The 27,340-nt window shown below is 41.8% G+C and overlaps 1 protein-coding gene across 1 annotated transcript; it reads right to left on the minus strand.

Annotated features, from left to right (window-relative positions):
• Positions 1 to 73: 73 nt before the first annotated feature.
• LOC306787725 (ras-specific guanine nucleotide-releasing factor 1-like) lies at positions 74 to 27,089 on the minus strand (the record flags this gene model as incomplete). The annotated part of the gene is made up of 27 exons (XM_079282970.1): positions 74 to 166; positions 393 to 461; positions 552 to 669; positions 778 to 857; positions 1,309 to 1,506; positions 1,656 to 1,740; positions 1,920 to 2,026; positions 2,150 to 2,210; positions 2,672 to 2,784; positions 2,903 to 3,009; positions 3,370 to 3,538; positions 5,433 to 5,554; positions 5,980 to 6,353; positions 8,916 to 9,164; positions 9,766 to 9,848; positions 10,147 to 10,289; positions 11,221 to 11,284; positions 11,677 to 11,837; positions 13,488 to 13,606; positions 13,815 to 13,924; positions 15,180 to 15,373; positions 15,777 to 15,856; positions 15,977 to 16,230; positions 17,604 to 17,696; positions 18,485 to 18,632; positions 20,325 to 20,431; positions 26,814 to 27,089. The coding sequence occupies 27 exons, from the start codon at positions 27,087 to 27,089 to the stop codon at positions 74 to 76; spliced, it is 3,777 nt and encodes a 1,258-aa protein (XP_079139096.1).
• Positions 27,090 to 27,340: the final 251 nt, after the last annotated feature.

A 27,340-nucleotide genomic window follows, 5' to 3' on the forward strand; every position in this document is an offset into this window, starting at 1 on the left:
GAGGGTTGAGAGAGAGAGCGAGAGAGAGAGAGAGAGAGAGAGAGAGAGAGAGAGAGAGAGAGAGCGATCCTCTTCATGATAAAGTTTTGGGCTCGATTCTCAGAGACGCGTCATACAGGCTCTCCTCATCCAGCACTGTACTGCTGTCCAGCAAGTACGTTGCAACCTAAAGTAATAATGAACACAGACACAATTTTAAAAGAGTGTCCCAAGATGCCATGCATATCTGGAACAAACGGAAATGTAAGCTTGATAAATAAGAAATATGATGAAAATAACTTCTTCTGAGCAAATATATACTTTTACTGAACAGTACAGACTATTAGGAAAACTAATCAAAGACATGAAAAAGTATAAAATACACAATAAAACAATACTTAAGAAAAACTCACCTTTGGTTGATAATCAATCTTGTAAGCCGTTTGCTGAAATTGCCGTATTTCTCTGATAATGTGAGATATCTGGAGACAAATGAAATAAAAACAATTTAAGACAGAAACAACAACATGTTCATGTTATTGTGTGTACTTCAGCACACTAGGGTTCTCTACCATTCTCATCTTGGAGAAGTTCACCAGGCTGTCCTCGGTGTAGTTGGGTGTTCCCTCCTCGATGAAGGCCAGGTCAGTCAGGTACATTCCCAGGTAGGGAACACAGGGAGGGTCACAGCTGAGGACAAGAGGAGGGTCAGCTGGAGAGATATCGTGCTCAAACATAACGGGGAATGTATGAAACTCCTCCACCACAATGTGTGAGTGAAAAGCTGTAGATACGTACTTCTTCAGAGCTTCTCTCAGGTTTTTGAATCGCCCCTCTGATGACACCAGCTTCTGTAACTTGTCGATCACAGTCTTTGTCTGGAAAATGGATCAAAGCAAAACTGTTCATTTAAATATTTATCAGAGTTTCATGAACTGAGGACAATGCTCTTCAAAATGACCACTATCAGCCTCACTAAGAGCATGTCGTCTTCCTTTCATTTTGTTTATTTTTTGAGACAAATTGTTTAAAAAAATTAAGTTTGAAATGGTCTCTTCAATATGACTGAATAAAAAAAGCTTGAAAAAAACATGTTTATTCACATTCACGTCCAGGAAGTCCCTGCACCCCCGTAAAGCCTTATATTTAGTGTGGTATTGATCTTCTCACCTAACGCTCGGCAAGAGAGAAAATAAGCGTATTTCCCAGAGTGGCAAACTACTCCTTTAGGGCAAGCTAAACTTTATTACCAATTACTTCGCTAAATGCTGAAAATCTTGCACCCAGTTAACTTCACTGCCGGGAAGCAACGTCAGAAATGTGTGTTACCTGCTTGGAGACTTTGAGCCAGGTCTTCTTGAGGCGGAAGATGGAGCTGCGATTGAGAGAGGATGTGATCTCCAGCATGGCGTTGTAGTTGTGGAGGCAGCGACAGATGTCAGCCACTGCCACCCATTTCTCGATCACCCCCACTCGCATGTTGACATCGTCCCACTGCAGGATCTCTGTGGCGATCTTGTTGCTGATCTGACAAAAAGAGAGAAAAAATACATGGTAATAATAATGAGCATCAATAAATCTATCTATCCATCCATCCATCCATCCATCCATCCATCCATTCATCTATCTATAATACACATTTGCATTTTTTTCACAATGCCAGGGTAAACACATACATCGTTGAAATGCTTGGTTGTCTTCATAATATAGGGAGTTCTCTCGTTCTTGTCGTTCTTCATCCAGCCTTGACCAAAGAACTCCCTGTAGAAGAAAATGTTTTTTCAAATAATCAACAATGAAAAACACACCAACATTTACTGTGTGTGCTTCCCTTCACTCCCCCCCCCCCGCCCCACACTTTATCACCCTTTATCATTTTTTATCGTAGAGACCAAGTGCCCGTGTTTGTGTGTTTGCGTTGCACATGCCTGTGTACTCACTCGTATGGGATCACCTTGAAGACCAGGTGGTCCAGCAGCGTGAGCTGCTCAGCTATCTCCAGGGCAGAGTGGCTCTCAAACGGCTCAGTCTTACAGTCCTCCGTGGCCTGACACAAACACAAACACACATTTTGACAGTTAAAGCCCAAATCATTTCTACAGGATGTGTAATAATCTGTTAAGAGGTACAGGGGTTATTTTATACTGAAAGGGCCTTTTATTTCACTCACCATCTGTGTGATCTCTTCCAGTGTGACCTGGTTGTCTCCAGGGTCCTCCTGAGTGAGAGTCCTACATGCAAAACATACAAGTGTCATTATCTGATAGGTTTGTCCACAATTGACATGACCTGAGTAGACATAAATGGACTCAACCTGTTCAAAGGTGCTCAACTTGACCCAGCACACTGGGTATTCCTTTCTTTCTTTGTTCAGTTTGGGTTACAGGCACTTTTGGCTTCAGCTCCTCAGGTTGATAATGTTTAGTAGCAGTAGGGCATGCTGACAGGTTGTTGCTGTACGAGCGTACAATGTGAAACTGCTGCTCAGAGGAAAAGATTTAAGTTTCTATAGCTTCACTGTCAGTGTCCAGGTCCGTTTTGTGGCGGTCCAACAGGGGCCGGGGATGTACTGTATCTACATTTGCTGGCATCAGAAATACTTTTGCAGAAGTTTTTTTCTAAAGGGAGCTGACAAACAAATGTGTCATATACGACTTTATGTGCCATCAAGCGATGATAACAGAAAACCAACCTGATGATGTTGGCAGCTGCCTTTCTTTCCTGTGTCAGGAGCTCCGGGTCATGCATCACCTCCTCCAGGAAGCCAATTACCCGCATCTTCAGCTCTGTGTTGAGCTCAAAGTCCTGAGGATAAACACAGGAACAACAGCAGAGTCATTACAGAAGTGTTGTCTTTCTTCTGCAAAGGCCAAGAAAGATAGATTGAAACAAAGAAAACGATCGAGGGAAAGGTGAACTGTACCTGCGAGTGTTTGGAGACCCAGTGACGCAGCACATTCAGGACTCTGTTTGTGGCAGCTCTCCTGATAACAAACTCTTTGTCCCCATTCCTCTGGTCTGTCGCAAAACCTGGAACCCGGTTTAACAAAGTCGCAGTGAAAATCAATTCTCACACTGATGTAACACTATTTCCTGCCTCCAGATACAGACAAAGCAGATAATAGATATCACTGAAACAGACATTTGCAATTTGTTTGGAGGCCCCCTGGTGGTCATAAGCCATAAAACTGCTTATGCTTTTGCTTATCTACTGTGTGTCACTGAGGCGAATTTCTTCAACCAGAAATTAACTGTTGTTCAAAGTCATCTGTCATCCAAACAAGGAGGTTTTTGGTGGGGATCATACTAGCTATGAGATGCTGCTTTTGTTAATTCCATAATAATAGTCTAATCGTAATAATTGAAGTAGCATCCCCTCACGCGACTGACCTGTGCTGGCGAGCGACATACGACGGTACTTCTCCTTGGTTGGCGTGCCTTCATTGGCACCAGCGGTGGCGATGGCAAAGGCCGAGGCAGCAGAAAGAGCACTGCGGTTATTGTCCAGCTCCCGGCAAGATGACACCACCATGCCATTGTTGAAGGAAAACAGGGAAAACTCTACAGGGAGGAGAAAAAAAACAGGGACTTTTATAAGATTAAAACTCTGAACTACTCTTCATTTTTGTCATCAAACGGTTAAAGGATACTTCCACTAGAGCATTTTTTATTTACAAAAACAATATTACAACTCTTATATTTCTGAGCCTCAGGATTAGGCTGAAATGGGAATTGAGTGTGGCTCATCTGTTAAGCTATTAAAATGTATTTCTGCAAAGTGCTTTGGAATTACTATTTGTGGACAATCAAGCTCACGTTGCTGACCAGTGGAGGGCAACACAGAGCTAAAACAAACCCAGCACAGTGGGTCCTGCAGCTCGTGGCAGTGACGGTGTACACTCCACTGTTTCTGCCTCCCTCCTTCACTCCCTCCCTTCCTCCCTGCCTTCCTCCGTTTAGCCGGGGGCGGTATAGAAGAACATGCACATCGTTGCTAAGGTACAAGGTTTCCTTCCACCTACTCACACAAGGCACTGGCTTCCCTTGTATCCAGCACCGTGGGAAGAGAACACGCTGGGGATGAATTGTGCCCGACTACCTACGGGGTGGATGCTCCCTCTCTGTGCGGTACGGGGAGGGCCAGGAGTCTGTGGGTGGTTTTTATCAAGCCCTTATTTGGTTATTGTTACGCTGGTCATTTTCCGAAAACAAAAAGTTTGCTATACAGTCCACTGCTGCAGTGTTTATTTAACTCTATGAGTTACTCTTCTCATCTCGACCTCTTTGCACTTCTCACATGCACAATCTGACTCTGTTGGATGGTAAAAAGGGATCTGATGGTAAAAAACAAAATTACACCTTCTGCTGCCTTTGATATTATTGATTTCCACAGAAAACGTGATTTGGACCTGAAATGTACCCATTTCGTCTATTCTGAGACAGCCACCTGTTTCCTCTGCTTTGCTGACATCTTTTAAGAATAAGTCAAACTCCTGAATGTTTCAAATGCATTAAAGCAAAATTTGAAATTTTGGGAAATACGCTTATGTCTTGCCTAAAAATACAGTAGATGTAGTCAACACTCTCATGTCTGCAGAGTAAATATGAACTACCGCCAGCAATGTTAAATGCTAAACAGCAGTTAGATTAGATGAGCAAACAGGCAACACAGGTTGAAAACAGCTTATTAACAACGCGCTGTGGTTTTACTGCGGGTTTATGGTTCATTTATGAGCTTTAGAGGTGCTGGTAGGTGGATTTTGGACAGAGCCAGGCTAGCTGTTTCCCCCTGTTTCCCGTCGTTATGCTAAGCTAACCAGCAGGGGGCAGTGGCTTCTTCTTTACATAATTTACTGACATAAAAATGGTATCAATCTTCTCATATATCTCTATGCATGAAAGCGAACACACTGTCATGAAATATATCCTGCCTAATCTGTATATCAATGCCAACTGGTGTTACTTCTGCTACAGGTCTTTTCGGTACTACTCCACTGGACAATTGCTCTTTTTAAAACTGATTTAATTTTCGTTTAACTGCTCATTTCACATTATCTGGTTCTCTGACAAGTTGAATCATGCAATCTGCTAGCAGGAAGTATTCATTAAAGTGCTCATAGAGGATGTGGCATAAGAACAGCATGCCTGTTTGTGCTTTGTGTTACTAATGATATTGTTATTGACATGATCTATTATTATTGATTTTATTTTGTCATTTTCTAATCCGCCAAGACGCTCCACTGGCAAGTGCTCTATGTCACTAGCACTAAGCGCTAAGCTACTTTAGTTTGCCAGCTCTTACATTCATGCCAAGTTACTTAACAATGTTGCCAACTCGTTTGTTTTTAAACTGGTGGGTTGGTATTCAAAAGTAGATCACACGATGTCGCGGACATGGAGCCTATTAGACAGAACACTGTGATGTAACACAATGGAGCAGAGACAAAGTATACTGCACCAGAGTTTTTTGACTTGACGTTCTTGGGTGTTGATGGTGATTTGGGAGGAGACATTTCTGCTTCTGCTTCGTCACTCTGTCTTGGGTCCTCGTCACATTCCTCTCTCACAGACAGATCTGGACAGAAAAAAAAAAAGTCTTTCACAATCAAGAAAAAAAGGCAGTCAAGGAGGAGACGTGTATGAAAGTGATGTACGAGCATAACTGCTGGGTTGAGCTTGGTGGTAGCTGGCAATGATACGACTGGGGCATAGTGTCAAAACATTCAAATTTAATTTGAAAAAAAAACACATGGATGTACTGCTGCTCTTTTGCTGTGCAAGCTCAAAGAAAACTGTTGAAGAAGCTGATTTGTTATTTATTTCACCTCTTAAATATATTCAGTACCAGTCTAACTTTGATGGGATTGACAGTCAAAGTTGCTCTAGTATGAGTGGAAGATATATACAAGATATGAGCATGACAGTGGGTTTGTGAAAATGCTTCCACACTACATGAACCTCATTAAAACTGAGCAAAATCCCATGGACAGTGATTCTGACCTTGCTTGTTGAGGACAGACTCCTCCGCCTTGCCTTCGGCTTTGGTCTCTCCCTCATCGGGGATTTTGCTGGCCATGGTGCTGGACACATATAGCTTGTTGATGTCGAGGGTGGTCTTACTGAAGGGTGACATGGTGGAGTGCATGCTTGCATAGCCATTTGGAGAACAAGTGAGTGCAGCCAGGTCCAGGGCTTTGCCCCCTGTGATGATGGGGATGTTGAGCGAAAGCTTGCGACGGCGGTTGGGCGAGGACGTCTTGGTGATGGAGAGCGGAGGAGGGGAAGAGAACTTGCGGCTGACACGTGGCGACGTGGGTGGCTCGCCGTAGAGGAGTTTGTTGTTCTGGCTGCTGGCAAAGAAAAGCTCCAAAGAACTGCAGAAGAGGAGAGAATGCAAAAGCAGAAAAAAGACAGAAGAACATTAAGAAGAACATCTTTCACAACTACAAACATCACTTTTGGGGTTTTTGGTTAATTATTTCCAGTGACCTGAATAAGAGAGAGAGGGAAGAATTTGTAATAATGGGGGTGGAATGGTGCACTTGGTGTCAGTACACAGAAGCAGAGAGGGAACACATTAACCACAGGGCTCTTCGGGAGCTCCTGCCTCTTTTATTTAAGCTACATTGTTTAAGACAGCATCCTTCTTGCACTGAGAGCCACCCCCTCTGAAGGCCTATAAATAGCATGTCAAGTGACAGTGTGGGAGGCACGGGTGCTGCCAACAGCAACCAGCCCAGGGGAGGCCCACAGAGACATGGGGAGAGAGAAACAGAGAGAAAAGGGGAGCCAAATAGAGGAAGGGAGAGGGAAAGAGGGAGAAAGAGACAGAGGTGCAGTGCAAAAAAAAAAAGAAAAGCGGGGCAAAAACAGTGAGACTGAGAGGGAGGGGGCGAGAAAGGAGCAACATAGTGGATATGGATTCCACCACAGCGAAGGCTGCTGGCTGGGAGTGGGCGAATGGGAAGCCTCCAGCCCTGTATGGTGTTAGCTGCAGCCATGTTGTGTCTCCTCGCCTAAATTTGTAAAAGAAAGGAGGTGAGAATGACAAAGATGGGAATTGAGGGAGGCCAGGAGAGGGAGACAAGCGGGAGTTCGAAAAGAAAAAAGGCAAAACACAAAAAGCAATGTGGAGAGTTAAGGGAGGACACAAGTCAAGCAGGAAAGAGGAAAATCGAGAGGAGATAATCAAGCAGGAGAAGAGAGAGGAGTAAGACAAAAAGAAAGAAGGAGCAAGAGAGGAGAGCAAGGTCTGGGTGAAAAACACCACCATCAATATTTAATACCGTAGAGCTGCTGCAGATGATGGGAGAAAGGGAGAGAAAGAGGGCGGGAGGGAGAGAGGGAGAGAGGGAGAAGACGAGGAGGAGAGAGGGAGAGGGTGGGGTCCTGCAGCAGAGTGAAGGGTTGCCATGGTGACAGCGCAGCGGAGAGAGGAATGGTCAGACTCGTGGAAAGAAAAATAAAAGTGAGAGAACGGAAAAGGGTAAAAGAGAGGAATGAGAAAGAAGAGGAGGGGTAAGGGAGAGGTGGGTGGACGCAGGACCCAATTAACTGTGATGGCGGACAGAAGACGAGAGGATGTGTTGGTGTGACCTCTCGCTGCCTCTCCTCTCGTCCCTTCTCACCTGGACAGGGTACGATAGCATGAAGGGCTGCTTACAGACAGTCCACGTGAGAGCAAAGACAAATCCAGACACGGGGGAAGTCCTACCATTCCACTGCACCATTACAGCACTGTTGCTGCATCCTTCGGAGAAAATTAAATTTCAAACTTTGTTCCTTTTTCAGCTGTCAGAATCTACATGGATTGGCACTGAGGTGCTTGGAGGAGTTAAGTGTAACAAACTGTTTTAGCTCACTTGTTTAAAGGTAGAACCACTTCCTGAAGAGGGACTGCAGTAACTCTGAATTAACTTGATTGCAATTGCAAACACTGTTACAGAGGTGGGCGATGTGCAGGCCCTCTGTTTCAGCTGCAGTTTCAGCTGGTTGAGACACTTTCCCTTTCATTTTCTTTGGCTGGTGTCATGCATTTCAAGTCCGCCACATACAGCACATTGATTTGCCTTGTTGTTGAAAGGTGCTGTACAAATAAACTTGCCTTCGACGCCTTCACATGTCAAATAATGATGCTGTTCTTGGACTGATGGGCCTGGAGATTTCGTTTGACTTTGGAGCTCGGCTAGTTGTTCCATGTTGGTTTACTGTAACAGGACTAAGAGTCTTACTTACAGCAAAGTTAGCTGCCCTGTGGAGCTGCACTTGGGCACAGTGGTGCTTTGAGCTAACGTCCGTGATTACAGTGATAATGCGAATAGAATGACATGAGTTTTGCAATTATTTGGTCATTAACCAAACTTTATTAAAACTTTGACTTGATGGTGGTCAATGAAAAGTCAGAGGATCCTTAAAGTTAGTCAGATCCGTCATTTGGGGACGATGCATATCTGTACAAAATGACATGGCAATCCATCCAATAGTTATATCGATAAAATATTTCATTTCTGGATTGAGGTGGTGGACCAACCAACAAGCATGGCTAAATGAGTCACGTATCAAAGTGCTGATTGCAGACCTCTTTACACCTGACAAATGCTGCTAATTGGTATTCAAGCCTTTGTAGCAGTGTAGCAGGCATTTTCTTATGAACTAGAGATAAAGACTTTCCCACATTCCACAGGTGTGGAATAAAAACCACGCATACTGTAAATATGATGTGAAGAAATTTCATCTCGACAGGCTAATAAATGATCAAACACATGAAAACAACGTGTGCACACACAGAGTAAGCAGAACAAGACATCGGAGTGCTATCTTCAAACGTTCCCTATTAGCCTGCAAATGAAATATGGTTGGTGTGAAAGATGTCACACCAGTGAGCTCATAAAATCCCTTAAACCTCTTGGAACCGCCTCACTCGGGGGATCACTCACCGTGCAGGGATGGCACTGATGGGCTTCTTGTAGATGGTGATGAGCTTGTCCAGCACTACGTCAGCGCTGGTGAAGACACGGTAGGAGTGGAGGAAAGTGTTCAGGAAGTCGATGGAGAGGAAGCGCAAGTCAGTCAGCCTCTCCAACAAGCGCTCCACGCTGGCGTAGCGGATCTGCAGCACCTTGCAAGAGTTCATCATCTTGCTGAAGCGGATGTCCACATCATCACAGTACAAGCTGGTGTCTGACCTGCGTTGGGGTTTAACTGAGGTTAGGAATGTGACTCATAGGGATTTAGCTCCCAGTACTTATGCAGACCACCTCCAGTTAGTACATTTTTATGGTCACATGTGGGTCAGTGGGTAAAGCATTAACATGACTATGGGTTGGGTAGTTTTCAAACTTGAAAAAACACACTTACAAAAATCTATACAATATCAGAAAGTACTAATTTTGACATTTTAACTCGATGGTGAATATTCAGCTGTGTATACATACAACTGTAAGAGACTAGTGTGTGTGCGTGTGTGTGCCCTTGTAATCTTTATGAGGACCAATTTCAGACCTTGAAAGTGAGAAGATTTTAGAAAATTAAAACGATGATTCACTTATTTAACTTGCTGTTTCGGGGTCCAATTAGGTTTCGGTTGGGGTTAGGCATGTAGTTGTGATGGTTAAGGTTAGAGCATGGGGGATATGTTATGTCGCTAAGGGTCCTCACAAGTATAGCACTAAAAACATTAGAGTTTGGGCACACCTGTTCATGCATTTTTCATGTATGTATGTAATGCCAATGCCAATCTCTGTTTGTGCATGTATCATGTCTTTCTGCGTGGTGTCAGACTCTCACTTAATCATCTGTGGCACAGTCACTTTACTGTTTTCCTCGAAGGCGTTCATCATCAGACCATTGCAGCGAATGTTGTCAATGCACTGTAAGGCACGCAGACAGACAGAAAAAAGGCAGTTGGTGATTATAACATAGCAAGAGGGAGTTAACAAACGTTAGATGATACACGTTTCTATCCCGAACGGCCATGAGAGTTGTTCTGTTCTAATCTTTGCAATGTTACGTTCTGTCCCGAAATGATGTTTGCAGCCTACAATCTCAGCTCTAATTTGATTACTTCAATTGTAATGTAAACTCTCTTCATCTAATGACGCTTAAGTGAAATCATCGCTTTGTTTGGAACACATTGAGTCTTTAATCACGCAGTTGAGCAACACGTACCTGGCTGATGTCGCTTGTCCACGCTGATTTCTCCTGTCGGGACGAAGGCACCAGGATGACGGTGAAGGGCTGGACGTCTTTGGGCTCCACCATCACTTTAAAGTCCAGGTGCTCTATGTCCGGGCCACTCCGCTCCACTTTGGCTGCAATGTTCAACAATTATTATTTTCCTGTGACAGGGTAAAATAAAATATTCTGAGAGCAAACATTGTGAGAAGAAAGAATAACTTACAAGAAAACAGAAATGACAAAATAACATTGAAACAAATTTACACTTTAGCAAAGTTCAGTTTGTAATTGTGAGTCTAGCTCAAAGTTCTGAGAGGGCAAACATTCATTTTTAAATCAGATTTGTGTCATGTATGATTATTCTGTTTTTTTTATTGATTTATACATTCAGAAATATTTACAACAGTGACGTTTTTTGCATTCTTGACATTCCCAGACCAGTATGGAGTTTGACATTATACGTGTTTAAAGTGCAGATATGTGTTTTCCATTTGCAGTTTCTAATTAAGAGCGAGTTGCATGAATGCACAAAGCTACTATTAACAATGATCCATTGTGGTTTGCTTGATTAAATAATGTGCAACCAACACCATTTCAACCAGTTTCAACCGTTGTGAATGGGATTGTTTTGGTTACGTTTGATGCTGGTGAGTGACGAAACAATATCTTTGTAGAAAAAAAGTCTACAGCTCTCTGTGGACAGACATTTTGGAGAGTTGTATCCAAAGGGCTCAAAGAAACTACTGAACTGATCAGAAAAACAATGTAACATGTTATTCATCTGCAGTTTTGTTGTTGTAACTGTTTAAGTTTAGCTATTCCCAAAACAAAAGTGACTGTGGAAGTGAAGAAATGATGCAAAGTGCTCGGAGTCAGGGTTAACCTCGTGGAAATATTTTGCACAGACAGAAATTTAAATGTTGATCACTGACTGTTCCAGTTTGTCTTTGGGAAGGTTTGCAAGTATTCAAGTCCAGTAGTTTACTGAGCTACTGAAAATTTGCACAGCTTTACTGTATGTTTCAACTGTATAAACTTGTGAATCTATTGTACATTGTAACTTACACTCATCATCTGTTCCCTCTGGCTCCTCCATCAGTGTGCAGTCTATGAGAGAGATCACTCCATTCTGTGACAGGGTTGAAAGGTCACAATTATACAGTTTGCTGGACAGTGGAGGTTTCTTTGTAGTTTTAGGAAATCTGAACAAAAGCTGCTGACAAAGGTACCGACTTTGTAAATGTCTCCTTCGGGGCCATTAAAACGCTGGGTCAATGCTATGATTTTATTGGATGTGACTAAAACGTTTTCTGGAGAAAAAGAAGATAAACTAAATTGTAATTATAATACATATATATTATATGTTATATTCATTGGCAAAAAGCTTTGTCGTGGAAATTTCAACCAATTTAGAGACATTTGATCTGTTTTACTGGAAACTTCAAGAAAAAAGTTTACCTCAATAATTGGGTTGTATCTTTTTTTTAATATCAGGTCCTCTGAAGTACAATCCTACTGTACCTTAGTGATGTGTAGTTTTCCCCCGGAGCCGCGGGTACAGATGATGAGATGTTTGGAGAAGAGGAAACACTGTCTCTCGCCCTCTTTCTTCAGAGAGAGAGAGCCCAGTCGGCCTCTCGTGATCTTCCCTTTCTCGCTCATCGGCACCTGGATCAGGGAACCTGTGGAGTGTCACGCACACGCACACAAACACACACACACACACACACACACACACACACACACACACAGAAAACACAGTATAAGTGACTTTGACCTTGATCTTATAATTGGTGTTTAACCTTCGAAAGCCTTTTATAGGAATAACCAAATGACTCTCTCAGCTATTCCTGAACCACAAGGTCAACACCTCTTTGTAATATCAGCGGCTACAGTTGAAGACAAACGCACAAAATGTTTGCTCCTACTGTATCTGTAAATCTTCAGAGTAAAATTGTGTGTAAACATTTAGACTTCTGTCGTCTGCAGTTTGCGATTAGAGTGAAATATATAACAGGTATGTGTTTGTGAGTAAGCAATCAGTGATTTTATTCACATGTCTGCAGAGATGGAGGAAGGTGTTGAACAGCTGGGTGAGATTATATGTGATGCATCACCACAGAGGAGATGTGTGAGGACGGTGTTAAATGTATGAGGCAGAATTGATGTATAAAACTGTAAACAAATAATGTATGCCGTGCCGGTGAGTATGGTCTTACTGAGTCATGCTTTGTTACTTTGACATCTCGGGTCGGCTAGTTTGCTGTCTGACCAGAACTTAGATCGTATGTTAATCATCAGTTTGGACTGAACTGACTTAGCTGTGAGCAGAGAAGCTCCCCTCACCGGTGACTGAGAGCACTGTTGTCAGCTCTGCTGTGATAAACCCTACGTTACTTCCTCCTTAAAAGCCTATTAAAAGGCTGTGAAAACCACAGAAACAATCATAATCCAATTAACTCATCAATAACATGGTAATTAGCTGTTAACCATATGTGCAGTGCTTGTGTTGCTAGTTTTGTATTGAACTGATTATGACAGCTTGGACCAGAATCAGACTGAACGAGCTGAAGACAGTCAGAATGAACGCTGAACATCACAGCGGTATGAATGCTGAGGCTAAGCGCATTTGCACGTTGATGTGCTGCTAAGCAGGAAGAAAAGTAGACAAACTACAAAGTCAGTGAGTGGATCTTTGACCTGAACTGACAATATGATTTGAATCATCAAAGTGAATGTTGATTTCCACCTCTATAGTCCGGACGCAAAGGGTCTTGAGTTATTGTTTTGTTTGAAGTCTGGGCGTGTTAAAGTGCCTTTTTTTTTAGGTTGGGTCCTCTAGAAAGCTTTGTGCACCAAAGCTAAGGTCAGTAAATTCCTCCAAATTGTAGGCCTTGTTAAACTACAACATCTTATTTTCCATTTCTACACAAGTTGAATACAAAATATTTGACATGTGGGTGTTTGTTGTGTAAAAGTACCTTTGACAAAGCTGAGTAGAGTAGCACACGTGAACTAACAAGTAATGTAACGCAATACTTTTGCCGTTGGGTAATTAGGACAGTCGTCAAACCTCTTCCAATGAGTATAATGTGTAATGAACAATAAAGTACAGTTTCAAGTAAATTGTCCAGTGCTGGTTGTGTGACCTTTCGTTTGGTATTGTGGGTTCAGATGTGGCCTCCTTAATTAGAGAAACATTTGTATAAATAAGGCAATAAATGAGTCTTCAAACCCTACATGTTTACAATCATCTTTGGTGAATTTGCTGAGTATAAAGTTTGCAAACAAATCAATACAATAATCCCTTTTCACAATTTTCTCTCACTTACCTTGCCTGACAAATGTCTGACTGGTGTCCAGCAGCACTTCACAACCCTCCACAATCATCCGCTCAATAGCCAGGTTCTTCCTGATGTTCTCCGTCTCGCTCACCTCATCGTGCATGATTCTGAAGGTACAGAATGAAAATCAGAAACTTCACCATCCAAGTTGTTTGTTGAATTCATTAAATGTACTATCCCTCCACAAAATCACTGCATGAATCTGACAGACATCTCTGTATCCATTCATTCACACTGAGTGAGCTTTAACATGTACTGTAGCACAATGTACATTATATTTTCAATCGCTTGATTGACTGACTGATAGAGCTATACCTGGAGAGTTCCTCCAGTTTTGACTTGGCGTAGTCCAAACTGTTTCTCTCTACATGCTCATGGGGGGTGTGAGCCAGCAGCTCATGCAGCGTCAGGATGTAACGAGGGATCTGAGAGGGAAAGAGACAGAAAGGTGTTTTAATGAGTTGTTGAAATGGGTATCTTTAATCTTTTAGTGTTAAAAGAGATTTCAAGCTTTTCATAAGCAGTGTCAAACATCTTGGCTCGAATGGCCTTGTACTGGTAATTAACTGTTCATGGATCCCATCCAGGGTTTGCCTGGGAAGCAAAAAGATCCTCTCTTTTACCAGAGAGCTGATAATATTGGCACTTTTGTTCACATTCACCATGAAACACTATGTTTCCTTTCATCACCACAACATCCACTGTTTTCATTTGAAACATAATTGTTCTGCTGTTGATGTAGCTTTGAAAACCTCAGTTCATTTGAACACAGATTATTGTGCAAAAGTGCTACAACTGTTTGCACCTCATGTCATTATTGATTAGATTAGATTAAAAACTTAATTAAGTTTTCTATGGTGACGTCTCACAATGGTCAGATTTGTTTAATCATTCATTTTCACACACATAACATTGATTCTCTAATAGAGGCATTCTTACTTTTTATTTTTGGTTTTCAGCTTTTTTTTAACGCCAGAACTGCTGTATTAGTGATGTCACAAGTTATGAAAAATGAAAGATAAAGCATTGAAGCCATTTGGGGTTTTTAATGTTACACTTGTTGCCCTGATGGGGGAGCCATGATTAAATGTCTTTTAAACTTAAATGCCATTTTCCAGAAATCATTGGTCCAGTTTAGACCAGAACAGAATGATATTTTCTGTCAAATGGGGATGTCTCTCACTTTGAAAGACCCGATATGCAGCTGCTTGAATCTCAAAAACAACACAACTATGAATACAAATTAAACAAATTGGCTATAATAAAGGTCTAACTCATAAGTAATATGTCACAACACTGTGTGATTTTGACAAAACATGGACATATGACGCATTTTGGCACTGTGCATTGTTAAAAACACTACACGAGTGTGAGAAGTGTGAAAAGCCATAGTTTTGTAAGAAGGCTCTGGATGGCTTTATAATACGAACATAACTCTTGATGTTTACCTACAGGTACACCAAGTTGGCTTAATCCAGGTCAGTACATCGGAAAAGTAAACATAACACCGCATTTGAACATATTTCACCACAGTGTTGTTTGAGCACAAAGACCTTTTTCAAAAGGAAGTAAGGTTCATGTGCATGCACCAAACAACGTGTACAGGCTTATACTTTACACAATGTATACGGATCATATAATATAACTGCTGTTACCAACACTGTAACCCTGAAGTCTCACCTGAAACATGGGGTAAGTGAGGAAGGTCTCCAGTGTCCTCTCCTCACAGTCGGGCTTGGCCTCGTACTGCTTCAGCAGTTTGTCGAAGTCTCGGTTCTGTTTGCAGTGGGCCAGGATTTGCAGGCTGTACTGATGGTTCCTCACAAACTCCTGGTAGATGTTGAGCATGGGCAACAAGATGTCAAACAGGTCCGCTGTAAAGAGAAGCAGAAATCTTCATGAATATATATATATATGTTTTCTGACACTACATCAAGAGCAAAAGCTAAAAACAGGCTATTTCTTTTAAATCTTACACCATGAAAAAATAAAAATTGCTTTTTATTTGTAAAACTTTCTGCAAACACTTAAATTAAAGTAGGACACAAGTACAAAATCATCCGGCGTTATGTTGTTTACAGTGTGAATCATGTGAGAAAAAAGCATTGTTTTTAGAGAAATGTTTTTGCATGGTGTGAGTGCCACAAGCTGGTTGGCGACTCTCTCAGGGAGATATTTTTTATGTATGATTTGGGGGAACTGACCCTTTAACAAACCCCAACAAAAACAAGCCAAATGTTGTGTGGGTGACTGAGGGGTAGTCTCCGTGTCTCTTACCCAGCACCAGGGTCGGCCAGCTGGCTATCCGGGCCTTCAGGCCCTGGTAGAAGATCTGATGGAGGAACATGATGGTCTCACTGATAAAAAACAAATCAAAGCAAAACAGTGGTCATGAGGTATTGTTTCTCCCTCTCTTGTTCACAAGCATTGGCAGCTTCCAATGTCCCACTATCACAACCAGTCTCAGCACCAGCCACCTGTTGAGGAAGATGCTGCTGACGTCATCGTGAGTGATGGGCGGCTTCTTGGAGCTGGCGGCCATGCGCAGCGGCCGCAGGAAGTTGTTGACCAGGATGTGGAGTTGCTGGACGTATTCGGCCTCGGCCTCCAGCATGCTAAACACAACCTGGTTCCTCTTCCTCATGCTTTCAGCGTGGGGTGAACGGATGTAGTCCTGGATGATGGTTTTCCACTTCCTGCGGCAAATCCAACCTCGCAGGAAACTCTGGACCTGTGTTGAAAAAGGTTAGCACACACAAGTTAAGCTACCATTCTTTGCATTTGTGTGTGCATGCATGGATTTGTGACTATAATGAGGTAATCCAGTGGGTTTTGGAAGAGTTTTACCAGCCTAATAAGTAGGCTACTTTTCTGTATAAAAAAAGGTGTACTTAGTGCTTCAACTTATCCTGCAACTTTGGGAATAATTAGGAGGTAGCTAATTTTCACTGGACAGCCATATGTATAGCTACTTATATTTCCATGTACATTAAAACAAACATTTCATTAAAAAAAAAAAAAGTGTATTCCAATAGAGTCACAGACATTTTTTGTATTTCATGAACTATTTAAGACAATTATCATCGTTTACATGAGGCATTGTTAGATAGTGACGAACTGTCACTGCCACTCTTCCCCTTCACGATGTAGATAGTAGTCCTTCCTGGAAGTAAATATCAAGATGTCCAACATCACAAGGCGAAGAGGAATGCACCTAGTCAGACTAAGATCCATATCTTGAAGCTAATGGCTATGAAGACAAGCTTAGCCAGCTTGTGTTTGGGTCATCACTGTGTGAGAATTGTCAAAGAATGCGAAAGAATTCCTAGTGGTTTTACTAAAACCCGCATTAATTGATTTTTGTGGTCACTTGGGGGTATCACAATAACACATATTATGACCTAATAAAGTGGAGTACGTGCTAGCAAACAGTTGCCTGTTTACACATCCTGCAGTAGTGTTTCTTTTGATCTGACAAATTCAATATTCATTCTCCTTCATGCTCCATTTTGGTCTTCACCACCTCCTGTGATCTATATTGTTAATACTAGTTGAACATGTTGCACCGGTGCACAGGTGTAAATATAGCTACCTGCTGCAGTTGGAAACAATTTTAGTCGAGAGAACAGAGAGTACACCAAAACAGAAGCGTTGAAGGCGGTAAAAACCAAAACACTGAGCTCAAAGGCACAAAAATGCTCTGTAGAGCTGAGGGGAACAGCAGAATCGGGTCGTAATTATCTTTAGGTTCGTTGCCTTCTCGGCTTTAAAGTAACTGCCTTTCTAAAACTTTCCAGCTTCATTAAGGAGCAGGCAGCTGCTTCAGTCGAGCTGAAGAACAAGCCTGTGGTTGTAGTGGATGAGGAGCTCCCTGCTGTGAATACAAGAGTGAGCTTCCTTGACTAAATGAAGGTTAAAAATAAAACCTGTTTCAGAAACCATACGTATATCTCTGCTGGAACAGATCAAACTTCCCTTCCGTCCTTTTCTGCTTCCCGCTTAGCTTTCCTCTTTGCATTGCTTTGGTTTTTCTTGATGAAGACAGAAGAGTGATTCAGGTTTTCTCCTTTAAAACGGCGCAGCACTAAAGCAGTCAGACCTCACCTTTTTGATCTTCTTGATCTCGGTGTCGTCTTCACTGGGAGGCACCTCTGGATTTGACTGGATCTTTTCATTGATCTTCAGCAGTCCAGCGATCTGAAATCCAACATTGCATTGACTGAGTACCTCACACTGTACGCATCTATAATCCTGCTCTTGATCTTGGTCATATATTATTCTCTCACTGCACTCACTGTTTTTTATCATGATTCTGAATGTTTTTTTGCTTGGTTTTTGTTCAACTTTGTTATCGTCCATTAGCCGGTTTCAAAGATTCACATATGAACAAACGGTACCAGTTGCATCTAAATGCATTTCATTTTATTCAACCCTTTTCATTTACTCCCATTAGACTCACACAGTGTATAAATAAGAACAGACCAGAGAAAAACTGCTTTCAATAAAGGACTGAAACTAAACAAAACAACCCAAAATCCATTACTACTTCCCGTTTTAGCCATGGAAAGTGAAACAGTTGATTTTCATTTTGTGGTGCAGGCGGCCGTATCAGGTACAATAGAAGCTGATTCATGCATATTGAAAACATTCAATTCAAATGGAGCGAGCCATTAGCACATTAAAGAGAGATGTATTTGATCCATTTTAGACTGTATAATTAGGATACAAACCACTCAGTAACCGTACTGCACAGACTCTAACAAGGACATCCCGGGGGCGCTGCAAGCTGCGACGCTTGCTTTGAACTCACAACATTTTGGTTTGGAATCCGGGTCGTGACCTTTGTCCGTTGCCCTTTCTGTCTTTATACTCTGTGACTGACTACTTTTACTTCAATCTTTTCTCTCTCCGTCTCTGTAAACCATACGGTAACAAAAAACAAACACACACAGGTAATACCAGCATGAAATTACAAGGCAAGTTACCTCTGATTTTAGCCGCTCTATCTCGATTTCCCCATCCTCTATCTGTTGTCGAAGTTGCTTGGCAACCATTTTCTCCGTCTCCACTATTTGGAGTAGATGGAGATACTTCTGCATGAGGGTCTCATGCTCTGTAGCCAGGTTCCTGTAACTATACAGACACGCACACAGACATTGTAAGGACCTCATTACCGTGTGTTTCATGGGCTCGCCGTAGATTTATCAAAGCAAAAGGAGACTTCTGATCAGCATATGTTTGAACCACAGACCTTACGTCCGCACCGAGCGCAGCCACTTACGCAACCAGTTCTTCAAATACTTGTGGGCTTAGCAAGCCATGTGTAAAGCCTGCTTCTGCATGCATGAGCAATTATTCTGAGCATTACCCAATTCAACAAAAGGTTTTAGATTAATTTGATTCAACATCACAAAACAGTGTGTCAAAGTGTAAATGCGCTGAAATAAATAGTAGTTAAAAAAAGAATTCAAAGCCTTAGAAAATGGCATCCAGACTCAAGAAACCTCAATAAAGGCCATATAATGATATGTAAATACAGATCTTCATTGCCCTGCAGCGTAGAACATGCTTACAGGCCATCTTACTACAGTAAGTGCTGCTGCCCTGACTGAGAACTAATCAATAAGTTCAATTAATTGACCTTTCACCTGACAAATTCACACTGCTGACATTTAGAGTGATTGTATCGCTTGGCTTTCATGACCCTCTTTTGTCTCTAAATCTTAAAGGGGCATTTTGCTCCCAATTTTACTGCGGAGAAGAATGGTGGGAAAGTTTATGTTGTGCATTCATTTTGAGCTGAAGGCAGAATATATTGGAGAGGACATAGCAGATTATCATTTATATTTTGGTTGATTACATGCTGTTGTGTTCCTAAGCATCTTAGTCAGTTTAATGAGACTTTTGGAGCGAACACAAATGCTTTTTTAGCCATACTAGCAGCGGGCTTCTAGGGGTGGCAATTATTAGAAAATGTCCATGACATTATTTTTAAACATTCATGGGTCCGAGAGAATACTTCGTCATGACTCTGGTGATCCCCAGTCTTTTTGGGTCAGGTGAAATTTGCATTAGTCCGATATTGTGGTTCAGCATATTAGCATATTCATGTTAGCATTTAGCTCAAAGCACCGCTGTGCCTTAGTACAGCCTTACATTCGATTCTTGTTAGGATACAACTACATCTCATTTTAAGGTCCAACTCAAATCACATTTCGTCATCCCTCTTTGTGACATTTGCGGACCCATTTACATGCATTTTGATATGCTGCAGCTGAGCGGCTACTTAGCTAGCTCAGCTTAATGTTAGCAGTGCACGATTCCCAAGTGAATGTTTGTTATATCGCTTGATTGACAAGCTGCAGGACAAGACGCATGTTCACGGGTTGGATAAGAAGGACACTTAAGCAGGAAAGCGAATGTAGTGTCTGTCCTGTGACTCTTGTTCTTGTGCTGCTGTCTGGCTCGGTGTGACCGTCTGCTCTGCATAATGAGAGAATGCTGAATTGTTGCAAATCTAGGGGATGCCATCATGAAACCAAACCTTTTGGTTTGTGACTTTCTTTTCTCAAAGGAGAACACAGGACAATTGATTTAAAGGGCAGATATGTATGCTGTATGATGTTCTTTTTTTTTGTTAGTGGACTTTGAAAGTTAAATGTTTATAGCACTCCAAATGACCGTTTTGAGCATATCGAGTCTTACAACCCGATAGACTTGAAAAACCCTTTCAATGTCCTACATCACAGGGTGCACACACACACACACACACACACTTCCTCAACATCCTCAGCTGACTGTGTGTATGTAGGGGAAAGGTCATACCTGGCCTGTGTGATGGCAGCCACCCACTCATCAGAGTCCTTGACGTCCTCCGTGCGCAGCTCCAGAGCCTTCTGGTTGTCATGATTGAACGTGACGGTAAAGTAGTACTGGAAACAGAAATGATGGAGAGAGTCAAATATTTGCTCAGCATGTAATAAGACAATCAGTATATATTAAAGGGTTTTAGTTAAAGATTTGCAGGAAAGCCTATCGAAGGGAAAACCTTGGATGATTCGTCATCACTGACCGTCTTTTTTTCATAAACCTACATTGTGTTAAACTTGAAGTTGTATCTACATGCATGCCCATGTGTGTGAATGAGTGGGAGAGAGAGATCCTGAGGGAAAAGTCTTGAGAGATTCATTATAAAGCCTCTATGCATTCTCCCTGTAACCTGGCAACTCACCTCTGAATTGGTGGAAGCCTCTCGACTGACGCCACATTTTGTTTTGCTTTGTCCCAGTGGTTTGGCTGCATTTCAGTGACACAAACACCTCTGTGTCCTCGCCCATTTTAACTCCCTCGCCAATTATCCCCAGTGACCCTTCAGCCTTAAAGGTTCAGAAAAGGCAATTATGGCAAATGCATGTGGAATTGTTTTCTAATAGGCTTATCAGGTAAAATCCTCAAATCAACAAAGTGGTGGTCATTGCATTAATAGTACAGACAGCCTATTTGTAGTAGAAACACATCAAATTATACAACACTAATGCATTGTAAATAGACCCCACAAATACAATATATTCGATTTTTTTATCCCTCCCAAATGCCGAGAGCAAATCATTTGTGAAGGGGAGTAATGTTCCATATTTCCTGATGAGCAGCAGAATGGGCCTTTGTCAATAATGTGCTTCCAATCTCTCGCTTCCTGTGAGCTGTTATGTCAAGCCTTTCTCTTTGCCACAGAGACACTGTAGTGTGAGACGATATAGCCAGTAAATCCTTGTTTAAAATGGACAAAAGGTACTTGAGAGAAAATTCAAATACACTTACTACCACGATGTAATGATCATGATAAACTATACTAAAGAGTAATTTCTCAAAAAAAATGTTTTGATCCAGTTTTATTTTGAATAAAAATGCTTTTTCGAGTAGGCCCAGACGATAAAAAGGCATGTTCAAATGTTCAGTTCTACTTTTTTTCTATCATACATGTTTAAATGTAGAGCCCTAATGTTCTGTTTGAAGTTATTAATAACTTACTTAATACTTACTCAACATTGTTTTATCACCATGATACTTCAAGAGTTTTTCTAATTTTCTGTGAGTTGCTTATAAACACGATCTTGAACAGATGACTTGTTTTAGAGTGGACTTAATAAATTCTGTAGAGTTTTAAAAAGTTCCAGAAAATCCTCACAGAAATCCCTACAAACAATAGTCAAGTTAACTAGATTATTTTCTCTTTTGTTCTTTTGTTCTTTTGTAAATGTGTTTATGTGAAACAAAGAAAAACAGTAAAAACAAAAACACATCAAGCACTTCCACTTCACCCGCCCCGCTCTACCCCTCACCACCTCACACTTCTTCCATGCCCGTATTCGCTGCACTTGCTAAGTGAAGCACAATGCCGAGAGGCATGTTGTTGCACATTTCGTTGGCCCCTTCAAATGCACTTTTTTCAGATGCAAATAGGGGTTGCCATAGTAACTGTGGGCTTAAACGTAGCTCGCCTTCTAAATGGGGAATAAGAACATTTAAAAAGTAGAACACTCCAAAGAATACAATGAGAAGGGAGAGACAGACGGAGAGGGAGGCAGAGAAAGATCTTCTTGCCTTCTTGAGGAGTGAGGGCTATAAAAAGCGCTGTAGCCCTGCAAGGTGGCAGTTGGCTTGGCATCTATTCGCTGCATTGTCCCTCTCCCTGTCACACAGATAAGATCCAGCACTCGCCCAAACCATTCCTCCTGCAGCTCTGACACACACACACACACACACACACACACACACACACACACACACGCACGCACACACACACACACACACACAGTACATGCAGACACACCACTGAGACGCTCATCAGAAACCTCTTGTAATCTGCATATGTACCAGGTTTAATGTCAGTAAATCTACAATCACATTGCCTCAGATGACCTGTGCAGTCTGCTCATTGACTCGAGTGTCATTCTTTGTTTTTCCAGAGTGGGGGAAAGGGAAAAGGAAATCTGTATGCCCTCAGATACCTGGAGCATTGATTACTCTTTCGGTCCTCGTTTCACCTTTTAGAGATCGACATCGGCGCATGCCAGGGGGTCACAGTGGGGCGACTGCAGACTTCAAGCCACAGACAAGATGTACAGATGTGGACACATGACATGTACACTTGCACGATGGATTGCCAACTACGAAGCGTGCGGTTCTCGCACATGAAAAGCACGCATTTGTGCAAATGCGGATCCAAATTTCATATATGTGCGCACAAAATTTCACACCCCCACACAAATAACAGAAAACTGAGAGAATTTATTCCTGACACATATTATGTAAAGGGACACGTGCTGAACAGAAGACAGTGTTATGCTAATTGAAGGCTTTCAAATTCATTTAATTCACTGTTGAAATAAATTCACTGCAGCAGCCTGCATGAACAGCTGTCATCATAGATGTCACTCAGTCCATATTTCATCCCAAGAATAGAGCTCTTGTCCTGACAGGGTTTTAAGGAAACAGGTTTAACGGTGAGCAAAGTTTAATAGTTTACATCTCCATAAGAGTGGCCAAGAAGTTCTCATAACTAAATGACAAAGTGGGTTGTTCGTCAGTGTCTTGCAAAACAAGCCATATGACAAATAGAAGTTCTTTCTGATCTGCTACATTTAGTTCTGGCTAATTTTAGGCAACTAAAACTACTTGGTAAAAAATAAAAAAAATCTCTCTCTGTCAAAGTTCACATGACTGTAACATCTTGCTTGTTAGGAAAATAACAAACAACCAGTGATTGTTTTTTTTTTCCTGCTGAGGACTGTAACCCCAAAAACATAAATTTGAATATGTTACAGGGGGGGGGGGGGAAATGGTCTCTTCTAAAATAAACATGCATTTACTTGTTGTGAATCATCTGAATTCTGCTGGCACATCTGTATGATGCCCTTTTGGTGACAATGATATACTAATCCTGACAGCTCTGCCAACAAAGAGCACAGGGCAAGTGTTTGAAGAACATGACGTGACAGCAGAGTTCAGTTCCATGGACAGCAACACCAGGTACAGCGAATGAAAACAGCCGCAAACTGTCAGAGCCACATCACTCATAATGACTTCATACCCTGTGTCCAGCCTTCATCTGCCATTCATACAGTAACATTTAAATAATACAACTCAGGATTGGGATCCTACAACCTACAGCAGGGGTCAGCAACCTTTACTGTCCAAAGAGCCATTTTGCTCTATTTTCCACCAAATAAAATGTGTCTGGAGCCGCAAAAGCTATTCGATATCACAGCTTACATACGTTTTATATATAGTTATATTATATGTACAAAAACTGTAGTTTGTTGTATTTATGAAATAATAGAACAAGAATAAAGACAATTATTGACATTTTATTGCTATTTTAACTTTCATGAAGAGGAGAAAAAAATACACTGGCATGTGTAGGCCTACATTGAGGTCACAGAACTAAACACAGAACTATGCAGGCCTCGAGTCCTCCCCATAGTTGTGGGAAATAACTTAGAAATAAATGTAACATACAGCTGCAGAAGTGAATCAAACACGGAACAAGTCAAGTCTATTTGGGTCCTCTCCCCATGTTTGTGGAAAAAATATGAAATAAAAAGTAGCTGACTTTGAAATAAATATAACATATAGCTGCAGCCTAATATCTTAAAATGAGTGAAGATAAAAAATAGGCAGTTTGTATTTAAGTAAGACTAAAGTCCATTTCAGTGCGATGTCATCCTCTTCTTTCCTCAGACAGCCATCAACCGTCGCGCCTGAACATAAAAACACAACTACATCAGTTCAGGATCTAAAATTAATATTTTTCTCCAAGATAATAGCCTGTTAAATGACAGTGTTCTCACCTGTTTCATGTGACTTTTGTTTCTGAACATCGCTGCAGAGTTTCTCTATGTCAGGGCTGTAAGATGTGACTTTGAGCTTCAAACAGGACTGCAGGCTGTCATCTGTGAGGCGGGAGCGATATTTAGCGCATCTCCAGCGTGATCTTTTCCAGCACATGCTGTGTGTTTGGTCTGAAAGTGTCTTTCAACATTCGATTTTTTGTTGTTTGCAAATGTCTCGCCACATATTAAGCATACAGGTAGGCCAGCGTTGTTGGCAGTGAACGCAAATAAATACGTCCACGCAGAATTAAATTCTCTATTTTCTTCCAGGAGTTTTCTTTTTTTGGATTTATCCATTGACAACCTTACCGAGTCTGCAATCACGACGAGCCACCTGCAGGGGACGGCGCTTAACGGCGACGTAATAGGATGTGACGCACATTTTAGTTGACTAAATATTAAAACGTTTTTTTATTTTCCGTGACACAGTATTACCTCAAACTCCAAGATATGAAGTGTTCCCTTTGAAAGATTGTCCACTGACAAAAAACATAAACATAAATACATTTTTTTTTTTTTTTTGCACAAAGAGTCAGGGAGCCGCAACAGAGGGGCTAAAGAGCCGCATGACCCCTGACCTACAGTAAGGAAGCTGTATAATTCAATGGATTGTTTTTAATAATAATAATAAAAGTAAAATTTGAGTCTGACAATATAGCAACAAAATATGTAGAATATGTATCCCAACACATGTTGCATATTCAGATAACATATGATATGCTCAATATTTGTACGGGATGTTGGGTCTATCTGATATTAGTTGGTGATTTTTTTGGAAGACTCACTGGAGTACAGAAGCTAAGTCATCTAAAACTGAACTTTTTTTTTGCAATGGAGTTATTTTCAACACCTGTGAGTCCAGAGCAATGTGGGCACCCGTATTAGTTTGTTTTTCTCTTTAAATCTATAATCTGAAAATCATTCAAAGGCGTAATTAGGGGATCATGAACCCCTACGTCCTCGGTTTCAGCGCGGCCAAGCTCATTTGTTGCACGCATGGAAATAAGACAAAACACTCCAATGCCATGACACAAACACGATGTGTACAGTTTTCAGAATGAAACTTGTCTGTCTCACTTTTAGTTATATAGTGACAGTTATATAGTGACAGTGCAAGAGGAAGTCCAGGTTTTCCTACATTCACGTGGAAACTTTCATACCCGCTCAAAAGGAGAATAAATGCCAAATTAAACATAATGACATTGGTGGAAATCAGTGACAACCTTTTTTCCCCCCCTTATAAACGAAGATTATGATGACTGACCAGATAAAATGACTTTTGACTTCAATTATTCATCGGCTGTGCTGCAGGGAAAGCAGAAGAGACTGCAGCTGGCAGGGCAGATTTCAAAAGGTGACTGCAGTCATAGCTCGCAGCAGCTTGGCCACTTCTCTGGCTCTGAAATGCTTTTATGCCACGAGGTTTATTCCTTCCAGCAGCAGCCTTCCTAAGATTTCAAAACACTTTCGCTAGAAGCAACCATGCTTTCCCTGAGATTATTTCTGACCCTGTCACACTGGCATAAGAAAAAAAAAGAAGTGGAAATTGTGTAGCCCTCACACATGTTAATCCATGGAACTAAATGCTTGAGGAATTCAAACGAAGGGGGGATGTACTGAAAAACAAAAGCATGCCTGGGACATCGTTTGGGTTTCATTCATCGTTATTAACACTATATGATCATGAGAGAGCTATCAAATGAACCAAGCCGCTATGAACGCATGAGACGCAGTTGCCAAGGTAGGATGCTATTAATATCAAGACAAGGAATTAAATCAATACGTCAAAACGACAGGGAAGGGGCAGCTCTCCTCCGCAAGATGGCAACCTGCAAACTTTGGCTGCTGTTTAAGTTTACTCCCCATGCGCTGCGATCCCTGAGCACTTGGGGGGGGGGGGGGGGGGGGGGGATGCAGCCTCTTATATAAAAATAAATGTGCTGCAACACATATTGTTATGATAAGGAGAGAGAGAGAAAACAAGTGGAGGAAGGTAAACCAGGTCCCGTGTTTGCAAAGTTCCTCAGAGAATTGCATTCATCCTGTCAACTTTAAACCACTGCATGATGAGTTGCATTTGAGGCTGGCTGCGAGGCTATTTTAGTGCAGAATCGAGACAATCAATCAGTTAGAATGACGCCATTACGTAACACCGAACGTCAAGTGAACATCTCCGGGACATTGTTTGCGTGATAAATAGATGTTGGGATAAAAACAACAACTCTGTCGTTTGCGCTTCTGCTGCGCATACAGACACCTCCTCGCGTAAATGAGTCTTTCACCGAGGGCCACACTGATGAAAGCAAGTTTCTCCAAAAAACAGGAGACACATCAAGTAGCATTTGCGAGTTCACTGAGACGATTTACATCGACAGTGTCAGTCAGTCGGACTTAAGGGAGCTTCGCGTGATCGATATCTCACCTGCTTCTCTAAGCATTCCTTCGCTGAGAGGGACGGTTTCGGCGACGGTGCCCTGTCACAAACACATCCCTCCAACAGGTACAGTCCGGAGGGGCGTGAGCTGGAGTCGTTCTCGAAATAAAAAAGCATGTTCTGCAACAAAGCGAACCACTTTGAATGCCATTTTGTGTTGTCTGAGCTTTTCTTACTCAGGCAACCTCGCCTCGTCCCATCCTTCTTCGCCAAAAGAGCCAGATAGGTGATGTGGCCGTCATTGAGTCTCATCCCTTTCTGCATTTTGGTCTGTGAATCCGAGAGGTTCTGCGAGGGGGATGCCTGCGGACTCTTACATGTTCTTCTTCTACTCAGCACCTCCGAAACCCAGTCAGACTTGGTGGGCAGCAGCCCACTCCCGCGTGCCCATCATCCACAGTTGCCACACTAATGTCTGCAACGGTGAAAGAAATAAAAAAGGAAAAAAAGAAAAGGATGCACGTAGAGTCAAAGTTACGCATTCAACTGCACTAATTCCACGCTGCGAGCACACT

This window comes from Melanostigma gelatinosum, assembly GCF_949748355.1.
Source record: "Melanostigma gelatinosum genome assembly, chromosome: 2".
Lineage (NCBI taxonomy): Eukaryota > Metazoa > Chordata > Actinopteri > Perciformes > Zoarcidae > Melanostigma > Melanostigma gelatinosum.